Below are 12,697 nucleotides of genomic sequence, written 5' to 3'. Positions count from 1 at the left end.
GAATGTGAGCAGAAGAATCCTCATTTGATGCTAATTATTGTACTCACGATTGAAACTCATTTAGGGAAAGGATTTCTATATTAAGCTGTGGGGCTGCTTCTCCCCAGTCCCTCCCTAACAATTCATTGTGTGGACTTCTCTCATCTAAAAGGTTGGTGGCTTTTGCTTGGGATCAGTGCTCTCTATTTATGTCCTTGCTGGTTTCTGAACACATTCCTGTTGCGTTAAGACTTGAAAGATTTGTAGATGTATGATGTTCAGGCACAGGATGCTAAGAGCTTAAGAGCTTATGTTACTATTCTTAGTTTGTAAATTGTCCTTTTGATACCATCTTGTTTCTTTTGTAGGTATAAATAAAACACTTGACAATAAGGTGTGAGATTTTTATTGCTTAAAAAATTCTGACTACAGGCCAGTGACAGTCTCTTAAGAGTTTTTATTTGCTTCAAGACCATGTTGATTGACTAACACCTTAGCACCTAAAAATGTGAAAGGGGTGGTGGGATTAATTGTTCTTAGTGCGAAAATTTGGGAGCAACAAGACAGTACCTAGTAGGTAAAGCCTGGGGTATTCGTTTCCTCATAACATTTCCCACCTGTCATATCACCTCTGTATCTTGACTCCCTAAACTTGATGGTCTCCTACCTGGAAAGTGAAAATTAATCACAACAGTACACTCCTGATACTTAGGGCTGTCTGTGATCTTCATTTGGGGCTTTTGCCTTATACACAGCAGGGTATATTTCCGGATTGGGATTGGCTGTTCCTTAGCATGAGTCTCACACTAGGGCCTTAGAGAGCAACAGTTGACTTGATCCATTCATGGGTTAAACACCTAAGGTTTTTATGATGGTCCAGTTGACATTGTGAGGGTACCATACTTATGTAATTGGCCCAAGTTTTAATTACCTCTATAATTTAAGGGAGATACTGATGAGAAGGTCTTCTAGATAGAATGATCAGCGCTTTGCTGAATTCCACACTAAGCATTTTTCTGACTTCAGTTTTAACATTTGGTCTCAGTCATGTAAAAGTCACCAGGAGAACACTTCAAATAGCTTGCTTCGTGTCCATGTTAAGGTGTAGAACATCTCTGAGGACCTTCAAATTGGCATTGGAAGACTTAACTTCTTTCCTTTAAGGACTAGAAGAAAATGACAAATTAGTATCTATCGTGAAAGGACGCCTTTATAACTTTGTGCATAATCTTAGTATCTAATGCCTATTTCACAGTATGTATTCAGATGTTAAAGCCAAGGGGAAACATCTCTGCAGGTTTAAGTACAGGTTCACTGACCCCATCTTGGACACTGATGGCACCACTCCCTCTTGGCAGGCCATGAATCTAGCAGTTGTCCTCAACTTCTTTATTTCACATCTCACACCCAGTGCACTGACAGTTCCTATCAGCTCCACTCTCGAGAAATGTCCCTGTCTCTTTCCACTGATGACCACCTCCTGGCCAATTCCAGCTGCTCCAGAACATCTCCCTGCTTTGGCTGCTTTTTACCCTACACAGCAGCTGGTGGATTGGTTTTCACATGACCCCAGTTGCTGCCGTTTGTGGTTAGAATGCAATGTGAATGCCTTACCCTGACTTAACTGAGGCCCTAGGTGATTAATCTTGGTTGACCTGCCGTATCTAGGTTTACAGTTGACTGTACTAGCCTTTTTGTCCTTTATCATACCAAGCTGGTTCCTGCCTTGGGGCTTACACGTAAGCTGTTCTCTCTGGAATGTATTTGTCCTATATTTTCCTAACCCAAGTATTTTGTCAAATGTTACCTCATGGCCGTCTTCCCTGTACACTGCATAGTACCTAAAATATCCTACTGGTCTGTATTTTTTCACGGCACAGAGTTTCTGAAAACATTTGTCTTCCCATGTTAGAATGTAAGCACCGTGAGGGGCACACAGACTTGCCTCTGTTCACTTCCATATCCCCTCGAACATTGAATGGATTGGTAGCTGAGACAGTGCCAGCAACACTGTTCTCGCAGCACCTACCTTTGGTCACATACAAGTAGAAGAAGTCACAGTAGAAGATGGTTTGTACTACCCCAGACACCACTGCAATTTGGTCATAGAAATTCTCAGTCTGGTACCGCCTGATCCAGTTAGCCAAGTAGAGGGCCCGGTATAGCCCAAGAAAGAACAGGTAATGAGTAGTAATGGTCTCAGCCTCTCCAGTCTTGCTGATCATGAAGAGCTGCGGCAGGATGGCCACTGATTCCAGGTAGATAGAGAAAGTCCAGAGGATCTGAGCCAAAGAGAGAAGTAGGCAGAGGAGGCTGGTCAAGAAGGGGCCATCTTTAGAATTTAGTTACTAAAATAATGTTTATTGGAGAGAATACAGTGAAGCAAAAGAGAATTTTTTTTAAGATGAACTAGTTCACCATTTATTCAGGTCTTATTTATTTGCCGCTCCGTGTGGCTTGCAGAACCTCAGTTCCCCAACCGGGGGCTGAACCCAGGCCACGGCAGTGAAAGCCAGAATCCTAACCATTAGTCCACCAGGGAACTCCCAGAATCATGTTCTTGAAATTTTTAATTATTTTCATCAGTGTATCATTCCACCCCTTCCTTTGTACATAAAAAATATTTTTAAGAGATTCAAGCGTACTGCCTTTTTCACAAGCATGAACGTTGCTATAGAACATAATTTTTAATTGTTGCAGAATTCTGTCATACAAACTTGATTTAATTGAGGCTGTGGTTTCTCAAAATGGAATCGATGAACACCAGCATCAGAGTCTCCTCAGATGCTTGTTGCCCCAAAGATTCTTGGGTCAGAGGCCAGACCGGAGCTGAAATCTGGGTCTGGACTGTGCTCTAATACCCACTAATCACCAGTTGGCCAGAGGGTCTTAGTCTTAAGTAGTGCTGTGATGCCTGCTTTGTTTATGAACACGACTATTTAGATGTGCCCATTTTCAAGAGGAGCACTGTCGATAGCTTATTGGCAATTTCTAAACTTACAACAATACAAGAGTAATGGCTATGGTTGTGGCAGAAAGGTAGCCCAGATGTTACCAAGGGTCCAGAGGTAAGGACTTTAGGGAGTGTGTTTACCTTTGGGAATTAGTACTCTGTCTGGGTCCCTTCCCTTACCTCCAGAGGAGTGAAACTGTAGTTTTCAAGGAAGGAGAGGCCAATGACTGGGACCAGAAGAAACTCCAGGCGGAATGTGTCATTCTCACTGTCAAATGTTTTCCGGAATTTCCCATAGATCATGTACACCGTGACATAGGCACAGAGGAGAAAAACCACCTAAAAAGGGAGAGAGACACATGGGAATCAATAAAGTCATTTCCCAACCTATTTGCTGGGCTTCAAAGCCACGCTGAGTTGGGACCTACCAAACCCAAGGGCTAGTGTTCTGCCTTAAGGTGGAAAAGGTAAAGTGTGCTTGCACATTTCTCTTGGGCCAATGAACCTAGAATCTGAAGCTAATGACCTTTTTGTTAAGTAACTCCATGCTTCTAACTGGGACTGATAGTGCTACCATGAAGACAAAGGTGCCCAGGCGTCCTCTCACTGTGGAATGTTAGGCCAAAAAAACCAGAATTGGTCTTTGTCGGGGGACTTGGTGGCATTCCATGGCTATTTATTTATTTATTTTAAATTTATTTATTTTTGGCTGCATTGGGTCTTTGTTGCTGCGCGTGGGCTTTCTCTAATTGTGGCGAGTGGGGGCTTACTCCTCGTTGCGGTGCGCGGGCCTCTAATTGCAGTGGCTTCTCTTGTTGCGGAGCACAGGCTCTAGGTGTGCGGGCTTCAGGAGTTGTGGCTTGAGGGCTCTAGAGCGCAGGGTAAGTAGTTGTGGTGCACGGGCTTAGTTGCTCCGCGGCATGTGGGATCTTCCCGGACCAGGGCTCGAACCCGTGTCCCCTGCATTGGCAGGCGGCTTCTTAACCACTGCGCCACCAGGGAAGCCCCCAGGGCTCTTCTAAAGCCTCAACTTCCTGGATCTGCATCAGTGACTTGAGAGCATTCTTCCACAAAGACTTGAATCAGTTGACCATCAATCCTTCAGAAAAGTGCTCTTTTTCTAACTACAGTAGCTGTCCTCCAGCATATAATGGTTTTATGATCTGGCCTCTAACGTAGGCCAGAGGCTCTCAAACTTGAATGTGCATCAAAATCATATAGATGGCTGCCCCTTCCCCTGCCCCCAGAGTTTCTGATTTAGTAGGTTTGAGCGAGCCTGAGAATTTTGCATTTCTAGCAAGTTCGTATGTGATACTGCTCTGCTGGTCCAGGACACTAGCCTAGAAAACTAATGTTTGCACTTCAAAACTCAGGTTATTTCCTCAAAGTCTTTTCTCACCAGAACGAGGCACACATGCTCTGTGTCACCATACCCCCATATAAAAATACTCATTGCTGGGCTTCCCTGGTGGCGCAGTGGTTGAGAGTCCGCCTGCCGACGCAGGGGACACGGGTTCATGCCCCGTTCTGGGAAGATCCCACATGCCGCGGGGCGGCTGGGCCCGTAAGCCATGGCCGCTGAGCCTGCGTGTCCGGAGCCTGTGCTCTGCAACGGGAGAGGCCACAGCAGTGAGAGGCCCGTGTACCGCAAAAAAAAAAAAAAAAAAAAAAAAAAATACTTATTGCTGCTTGTGAGCACATGTTCTGTAAATGTCTGTGTACCAGTCTGTCTCCCCTAGGAGAGGAGATTCCATAAGCGGGTCCATGCCCTGTCCACCTCTGAATCTAACTCAGTGCCCAGCACAAAACAAATGCTGGAATGAGTGAATGAATCAATGAAATGGAGATCACTTCTTCATTTCACAAATTCGGAAACTGGCCTCTTTGAGGATCCGAGACCTCATTCAGCCATGGCAAGGGCTGGGTTTAGTCCTGCCAGGACTGCCCAAGTCAGACCCTTGGGCAGAGAAATAAACTAAGCAGGTGGTGTTTGCTACTTCTGTGTTGGATTTAAGGAGACAGCGATTTCAGGACCTCAGACTGTAGTTCACACTGAGTTCAACAGTGCACAAGTAACAGCATCCTCCATTCCACCAATCCCAGGAACAATATGCCCAGAATCCCAAAGGGACATCCCTGATATAGAGAAAGAGAATTCACTTTCAGTTAAATATCTTCTGGGTGCTAGGTACATTACACAGATTATCTCATGTCATCTTCACAATAGCCCTGCAAGATAGGTAGGATTCCTCCCATGTAGCCTTTTTTCCTTAAAAACAGGACTCCTATTAGACAGTGTGCCCAACTAAAAACTAATTTCCCAGCCTCCTTTGCACATAAGGATGGTCAGTGACATGTAGATGGAAGTCCCTGGAAAGCTCTTTAAAAAGGGCTTACCCGGCTGATAGGCACCCTATTGCTCTTTCTCCCCTTCCTCCTCCTTCCCGTCCTGAATGTGATGTGATGGTAGGAGCTCTAGCACCTATTTTGTGACTCTGAGGCAAACCTGAGGATAGATATCACATTCAGGACTAGCTATATCATTTGCAGGGCTTCTTGTTAAAAAATAAGTATTTCAAAATGGCAACAGCAAAGCATTAAACCAAGCATAGGGCCCTTCTGAGCAACTGCACAGGTAACAAGCTCAAGTGCTGGTTGCACTAAAGCTGGCAGAGCAGAAAGTTAAAAGGAGATGCCATCCCGGCCCTAGACTACACACTTCCAGATTTTGTGTTATGAATGAGATAAAAATAAATCCTTACCTTATTAAAATAACTCAAGTCTCTGTTACCAGCATCCAAACCGTTACATCCCACTTTACTGACTCTGAAACCTGGGCTCCTTCCACTAAACTGTGTTGGATGGTTGGTTAAAATCTCAGAAAATGTCTCATCCCAACCAAACCTCACAGCTATGGCCCAGGGCTGAGAGATGCTGTTTCTCCGTCTATAAAACAGGACCAAGCTTCAAAGCAACAGCTTCCCATGGCAAAACCAAATCCAAACTGTTCACCTGGATCATCTGCCCTCACCCAGCCCTCTATCGGCACCCCTACCACCAGCAGGTAGCCCTCACCTGCTGAGCTCCCAGCGTGCCTGCCTTCTGTCTGTCCTTTGAATATGCCAAGCTTGTTCCTGTCTTGGGGGTCTTTGCATCAGCTATTCCATCTGCCTAGAATGCTCCTCCTCTGAGCTTAATCCCTGTGTCACTCAGATCTCAGCTTACACGTCACCTCTTTGGAGAGGCCCTTCCTGATGACACTCCCTAAATAGCTCCCTAGTCGTTCTCTATCATGTAACCCTGTTTTTAAAACTTCTTTCGTTATAATTGAAGGAAACATCGTCCTATTTTACTTATTTGCATAGCCTTATCCCTAACCAGTTTTTCTTACTTGTTTTATTATCTGTCTCCCCGGTTAGAATGTAGGTTCTGTGAGTATAGGCGCCGCATATATCTCCTTCAGGTACCTAGCTCACAGTAGGTGCTCAATAAATAATTGTCAGATAAATGGACGAATAAGTTCTCTGAAAGCTCAAGGTACCATGTTTGACTTCTTGCGGTATGCGGGCCTCTCACTGTTGTGGCTTCTCCCGTTGCGGAGCACAGGCTCCGGACACGCAGGCCCAGTGGCCATGGCCCACAGGCCCAGCCGCTCCGCGGCATGTGGGATCTTCCCGGCCCGGGGCACGAACCCGTGTCCCCTGCATCGGCAGGCGGACTCTCAACCACTGCGCCACCAGGGAAGCCCCGAATTTTTGCTTATTTTTTAACCATTATAATAGCTAACCTTGATTGCGTTTTTAATATATGACAGCTATTGTGTATTTACATTTATTACCTCGTTTAACTTTCACAACAAAATCCTCTGAGGTAAGTACACCTATTCTTCATTTTGTAGAGGAGGAAACCAAGGTGCACAGAGGCCAGAAGACTTGCCCAAGCCCAGGTCCCACAGCTGCTAACAGCAAAGCCAGGATTCAAATGCAGGTCTGCCTGGCTCCACAGCCTGAGTCCCCAAGTATACTGTCTCACCGTCTGGGGGTTGCTTGGCAGCCCCCCCACCATGGCTGCCCATCCCCCTTACCTTCATTACTGTGTTGTAGATGGAGATAAAGTTGGTGAACAGGTCCAGGTACCTGGTGGTGAAGACGAGAGCGAAAAGGATCTGGCTCTTCCCGGAGATGCCTGTAGCCGGATGGGGACAGGAGACAATAAGAACACAGACGGCCAGGCTCACACACACTCGAGAAGCCCAAAGCCTGAGTTGGAAAGGCCTCCAGAGTGTCCACTTCATAATGACACCCTGTCCAGGACACTGTCACCCTCAGAGGGCCAGGAAACACCCCTTCCCATTGGGTCACTTGAGTCTTTTACTCTCATTAGGCTGTAATCTGTCACCCAGTCTCCAAATCAAGACATGAACACCAAGTTCCCAGGGCCCCTGTGCGTGCCTGCCTTGGTTCCTGCTCTGGGGAGGGCGTGGGGATGGGGGGAGTCAGGCTTGCAGGGGGTAAGTGTCAAGGCTCCTCTTTGCTCTACCCCCAGGGTTCCACTGACAATCCCCAGGGCTCCATCTTTTGGAGAACAACTCACCGACTCTACAAGGTGCTGATTCACCAGGGAGACCACAGCAGGTGGAGGAAGGCACAGGGCCAAGGGAGCATTCTATTTTATTTTTCCAAATTTTAAAGATTATAAAGCTTTTTTTCTAGTTATAAAAGTTATGACTATTTTTACTCATTGTAAAACAAAACCCAGATAATACATAGAGATGTAATTTAAAAAGCAACAATCACCTGAATCCCAAAGTCTGAGTGTGCGATCTTCCAGATCTTTGTTGGCGCACACATACACACAACACATATGTGCACACATATGACGCATTTGGACGCATCAAGTTGACAAAACTGGGTTTGTACTTTCCATGCTATTTCCTCATCTGCTTTGGTCTCTTTAAACTTTTTATTTTGAAACAATTTTAGATTTACAGAAGAGTTGTAAAGACAGTACAGAGAGTCCTACCCTTCACCCAGCTTCCCCTAATGGTAACACCGTGCACAATCACGGAACATTTGCCAAAACTAAGAAACTGACATTGGTATAGCACTATTGACTGAACTCCAGACTTTTCACGTTTTCCCACTGATGCCCTGTTTCTGTTCCAGGATCTAATCCAGGAATCGAGGCTACATTTAGCCATCATGCTCCTTAGTCAACTTTTGCCCACTTTTGATACATCGTGGAGGTGGTTCCTGGGTAAAAGCAAGCAGCTGCCCTGCCTCCCATTTCTCTTGCCCCATTAAGCCCACAGCAGTCTGGATACTTCACCAAACCGCTCCCATGGTCCCCGATGCCCACGTTACTGCATCCAAACGTCAACTCTATCTCACCCACCCAACTCCTCAAGAGCACTCCGTCTATCCCAACCACACCTTTCTCCAGGTTTCTGTGGCTGTCCACACTACCGGCTTCTCACCGCCTCTGGCCACTCCTGTCCTCCTCAACACCTAATCCTCAGAGGGCTACCTCTCTTCTCCCTCTGTCCCTTTGCCATCCCATCCGACACACAAGGGACCCTCTGGCTCCAGATTCTCCTTGGATCTCTGACCTATATATTCCTGCCTGACTAAATCCACCATCTCCCCTTGAACCCCCTCCTTCTCCTGTCTTCTGTCCTTCTTCTGCCACCATCATCCCCTTTGTGCTCAAGGTAGAAAACCAAGAGCCGTCCTTGAGCCTCTCTCACCTCTGTCCCCTCACCCCTGGATTTTATTCTAACTATGATGGATCTACTGGGGAGTTTGACACCAAGAAGTGACATTACCGGATTCAGGGTTTGATTCCTTTGTACGCCTGATCTGTGCCTTTTCTAATTATTCCTCTGGTGAGAGACATTTTGGGGAGAGGGGACAATCCTAACGACTGAGGATGAACACCACTGAAGCCCCTAATATCCTGGAGAGGGCTGGGTCCACCTGCCAGCTTTCCTACCCGCATGGCAACCCTGAGCCTCAACTGTAAAATGGGGCAGGACTGACGTGAGGACTAGATAGGATTCAGTGAGGACCCGAGTGCCTCCCTGCGGGTCTGGCAGTGGGGCTGGCTGTGGGTGAAGGAGCCCCCTGGGGGAGGGGGTCGGAGTCCAGGAGGCAATACTGATCCAGCTCGGAGCTATGCCTTTCGTGATGCCATATCCCTGAGCCCTCACTGAGGTCTGGCCAGGGGGGTCCTCAGCCCCATTCAGGAGGGTCCAGGCGGCTCTAGTGGGGGATGCTTGGCTACCCCCTCACTCGGCCTTTCCCCACTCCTCCCCTCTTTCCATCCCCAGCCTGCCAGGCCCCTGGGCTTCACTCACATGTTCTTAGCTCTTTGGGAGCCCTGGAGGTCTTGAGCACAATGTTTTTTTCACACTGTTTTGAAAGCAGTGAATAATTTCCACCAAAGCAAGCTGCACATGGAGACCCCAGGACACAGAGGAGAACAGGAGCCAGTACCTGGCCAGAGTCCCTCAGGGAACCCACTGGCCAGGTACAGACCTCCTGCCATTTGACAGATGGGGAAACTGAAGCCCAAGGTTACACAGTGAGTCCGTGGCAGAGCAAGGATGAAGCTCCAGTCTCCTGCCTTCGGGGCTGGGTCACAGGGGTGTCACACCAGGCCCTGCTCCTCGGGGCTGACGGGCTGCCATCCAGGAACCTCACCCCCTCCGTTCTCAACCAGCCTGTGCTGATTCCTCTCCGCACACACACAGGCCCCACTGCTCACCCGCCCTTTCCTTTTCCAATAGCACTTCGCTTCCCTGACAAACCGTATCGTTTACTCGGTTGCTACCACTGTAGCTGGTTGGCAGTCTCCCACTGATAGATTCAGCTCCACCAGGCCAGGATCTCTGCCTGTTGCCTGGTTATATCCCAGGTGCCCGGTACAATGCCTGGCAGAGTGGGATGGGGAACAGAGCCCCCTCCTGGTCACGGCTGCCCACCCCGTCCAGGGCCCTCCAGTGGCAGGGACAGGTCCAACCCAGATTCTTCCTCTCACTGGAGCCCCTCTCAGGGCTCCTGGCCCACTTCCCCTGAGTGGGAACCTGAGGGCCCATGAGTGCCTACTTCCCTGGAGACCCCAAGCCCGAATGGCCTCCAGGTCTGGAATCACTCCCTCTGCAATGACCGGCACCCACCTCTCCCCCCCACCAAGCCCCCTGGGCCAGCAGCCTCCACGACGCTCTCTGCTTCCTCTCTCAGCCTCCCCACACAGCTTCCAGGGTCCCCTCCGAGCCCCTCCCCTGCTCCGCAACTTTCCTTGGCTCCCAGTTCCAACTCCCTACTTGACAGACAAGGCCCTTTCACATATGACCACCCACCCCCCTGGACTCATCTCCCTCCCAGACCACCCCGAAATTGGGCTGCTCACCATTCCTGGGACATGCCCTGCCCTCTGTGACACAACACACCCTTCCTGGGTGACACCCTGCCTGTCTTCCAGGACCCAGCACAGAGCTGCTCCCTCCATGAAGCCTTCAGGGGTCCACTCTGCCTCCTTGGCTCCCACAAGGAGCCTGGGCACGTCTCTGTATCCCCTCACCCCAGTGCCAAGCACAGGGCAGGCGCCTCCAGGACACCAGTGGACAGAGACGGCTGCAGGCAGCTCAGCAGCCTCTTAATACACGGGGTCTGTTTGGCCACCACCAGTCCAGCCCTGAAACTTCTCCAACCCCCTAGCAGGGCGGTCAGACTGCTGGGCAAAAGGGGGACCCCCTCCCTCCCTCCCTGGGCTTCTGCTCATGGGCGGCTCCATGCCCACCTGGGCCTGGCTGGTGCCCCTCCTGCCACATCATAGCCGCCTGAGGCACAGGCTGGGGAGGAAAGAGGGCCCAACTTGGGGGGAGGGGGGAAGTCCGGGAGGGGGAGGGGAGAGTGGTGGGGGCAGGAAAAGAGAAGACCTTGAGGGTCTGGAGCCGCTTCCTGTGTGTGCACCTCCTTCTCCCCCGCGCCCCGGTCCCCACCCTGGGTGGGGGCAGAAAGAACAATGGGCCCCAAGGGATGCTGCTCCTGGGCAGCAAAGGGAGTGTCACCTCCTCCTTATCCCCCTCCTCTTCCAACTAGCAGCGGCAATGCCAAGCAGGGGAGAGAGGGGGTCGGTCAATGGAGGCGCAAGCCCGTCTTCCCTCCGTAACTTCCGCAGGTCTCTTTTCTGTGATATGGTACAATTTTAAGTTTTCTTTGGAAGCTGAGCTACGCAAAAACAGTTTCAAGCACCCCCAAGCCGAAGTGCCCACCCTCAACAGACATTCAGGAGGCTCCCCGTAAGCCCTGCAGCAGGGGCGTGCGGCTGGCCCTCCGCCCCCGGGGCCCCACCTCCCACCCGGAGCGCCCCTCACCCGTGCAGCACTTGGAGCGCCAGATCTTCCCCAGTAGCAAGATCATGGCCAGGAGGTGGCTCAGGTCGCCCAGGATCCGAAACACGTTCATGGTCCGGCCCGCTCTCAGCCAACTCCTGGGAAACTTTCTGGCGGGCGAGGCGGCTGCCACGTCCCCGGCCCCGGCCTCTGGGTCCCGCGCCCCTGCCCGCGCCCCCGAGCTCCGCGCTCCCGCCCGGGCGCAGCCGCTCCGCCAGCGCGCTCTTGGCGAGGCGGTGACGTGGCCGAGCCTGCCGCCGTGCCAGGGAGCCAGGAAGCGCCGCCGCCCGAGATCCCGAGATCCCGCCTCCCGGCCCAGCCCAGCGCCGCGGCTCCCGGGGCGGGGCGGCTCCGCGGGCTGGGGGGCTTCCGGCCTGGGCCAGCCTCCCGCGGCCTGGGCCCGCCACCCGCCGCCGGGGCCGCTGTGCGTCTGCGAGGTGCCTGCCACGTCCCGCCCGCCCCACCCCGCATACCCGGAGAAGGGTCCGCCGGGAGTCCGGGACTCTGCCTCCTCTGCTCGGAACCCGGGGTCCTACCGCACGTGACCGTGGGCAAGCCACTGAGTCCCTCTCTCTGCCGCGGTTCCCTCATCTGTACACAGGGCTAAGAAGACCCGTGCTGGGGTGAAGTGGTGTCCCGCGTGCCACTGCTTGGCATGAGCTCAGCAGGTTGGAAGCCCCCCATAAACGGTGACCCACTGCTACTGTCATCATCAGCCTGGGGTTGGAGCTCCTCCGGTGGGAAGAAGAGCTGGAGCTGGGTTCCCCACCCTCTCACCTGTTAATTTGAAGAGCCGCCTTGCCCTGACCTGACCTGTTGGACAATGGTAACCAAAGACTCTCTGGTTGGAAGTCAGGCTGACCTTGGTTCCAGCCTGGGTGCTGGGAGACTTCCTCTCTCTTGGCCTCAGTTTTTTCATCTGTAAAACGGGATCACTGTGAGCATGGAAGAGGTCAGGTCTCTCAGGGAGAACCAGGGTCCTCCCTAGTGTCTCCCTCTTCTTGGTGTGACAAAATGTTAAACAGGAGCACAGGCCAGAAGAGACTCCAGAGGGCTGGGGAATGTTGGCCAGCAAGTTGGGAGGGGTGAAGGGTGAAGGACCAACTGTGGGCAGGAGTCCTGTCAGGGCTGCCTGACCTGAGCAGGTCAGACACCCTCTCTGGGCCTTGGTCTCTGCATCTGTAGTAGTGGATCACATGTGTTAAGGGCCCTTATCACCACCGCCCTTTTGACCCCTGCAGCCCCTTCTCCCACTCAGGACCTTCATCTCTCCCTAAATTACTGGCTTCCTTTCTGTGGCCCCCCTCCCCATCACAGACAGCCAGAGAGGCTTTGCCATGATGAAGTCTGTCACTCCTCTACTTGTGACC

At 51.1% G+C, this 12,697-nt stretch overlaps 1 protein-coding gene across 1 annotated transcript; it reads right to left on the bottom strand.

Moving 5' to 3' along the window:
- Window positions 1-62: 62 nt before the first annotated feature.
- KDELR3 (KDEL endoplasmic reticulum protein retention receptor 3) lies at window positions 63-11,521 on the bottom strand. The gene is made up of 5 exons (XM_082665486.1): window positions 11,310-11,521; window positions 7,017-7,117; window positions 3,113-3,271; window positions 2,009-2,261; window positions 63-1,145 (listed from the first exon to the last, which is right to left on the bottom strand). The coding sequence occupies exons 1-5, from the start codon at window positions 11,398-11,400 to the stop codon at window positions 1,105-1,107; spliced, it is 645 nt and encodes a 214-aa protein (XP_082521612.1). The 5' UTR covers window positions 11,401-11,521; the 3' UTR covers window positions 63-1,104.
- Window positions 11,522-12,697: the final 1,176 nt, after the last annotated feature.

This window comes from Grampus griseus (assembly GCF_964374135.1).
Source record: "Grampus griseus genome assembly, chromosome: 11".
Classification (NCBI taxonomy): Eukaryota; Metazoa; Chordata; class Mammalia; order Artiodactyla; family Delphinidae; genus Grampus; species Grampus griseus.
Note: the sequence above shows the minus strand (reverse complement) of the source record. Positions and strands in the feature narration are given on the sequence as shown.

Bases quoted from the DNA above. Each gene is read 5' to 3' on its own strand.
- KDELR3 (XM_082665486.1), bottom strand. From the start codon at position 11,400: ATGAACGTGTTTCGGATCCTGGGCGACCTGAGCCACCTCCTGGCCATG. The intron at 7,118-11,309 runs GTGAGGGGCGCT...ATCCGGCTACAG, and splicing joins GCGCTCCAAGTGCTGCACGG to GCATCTCCGGGAAGAGCCAG. The intron at 3,272-7,016 runs GTAAGGGGGATG...CTCCCTTTTTAG, and splicing joins TCTACAACACAGTAATGAAG to GTGGTTTTTCTCCTCTGTGC.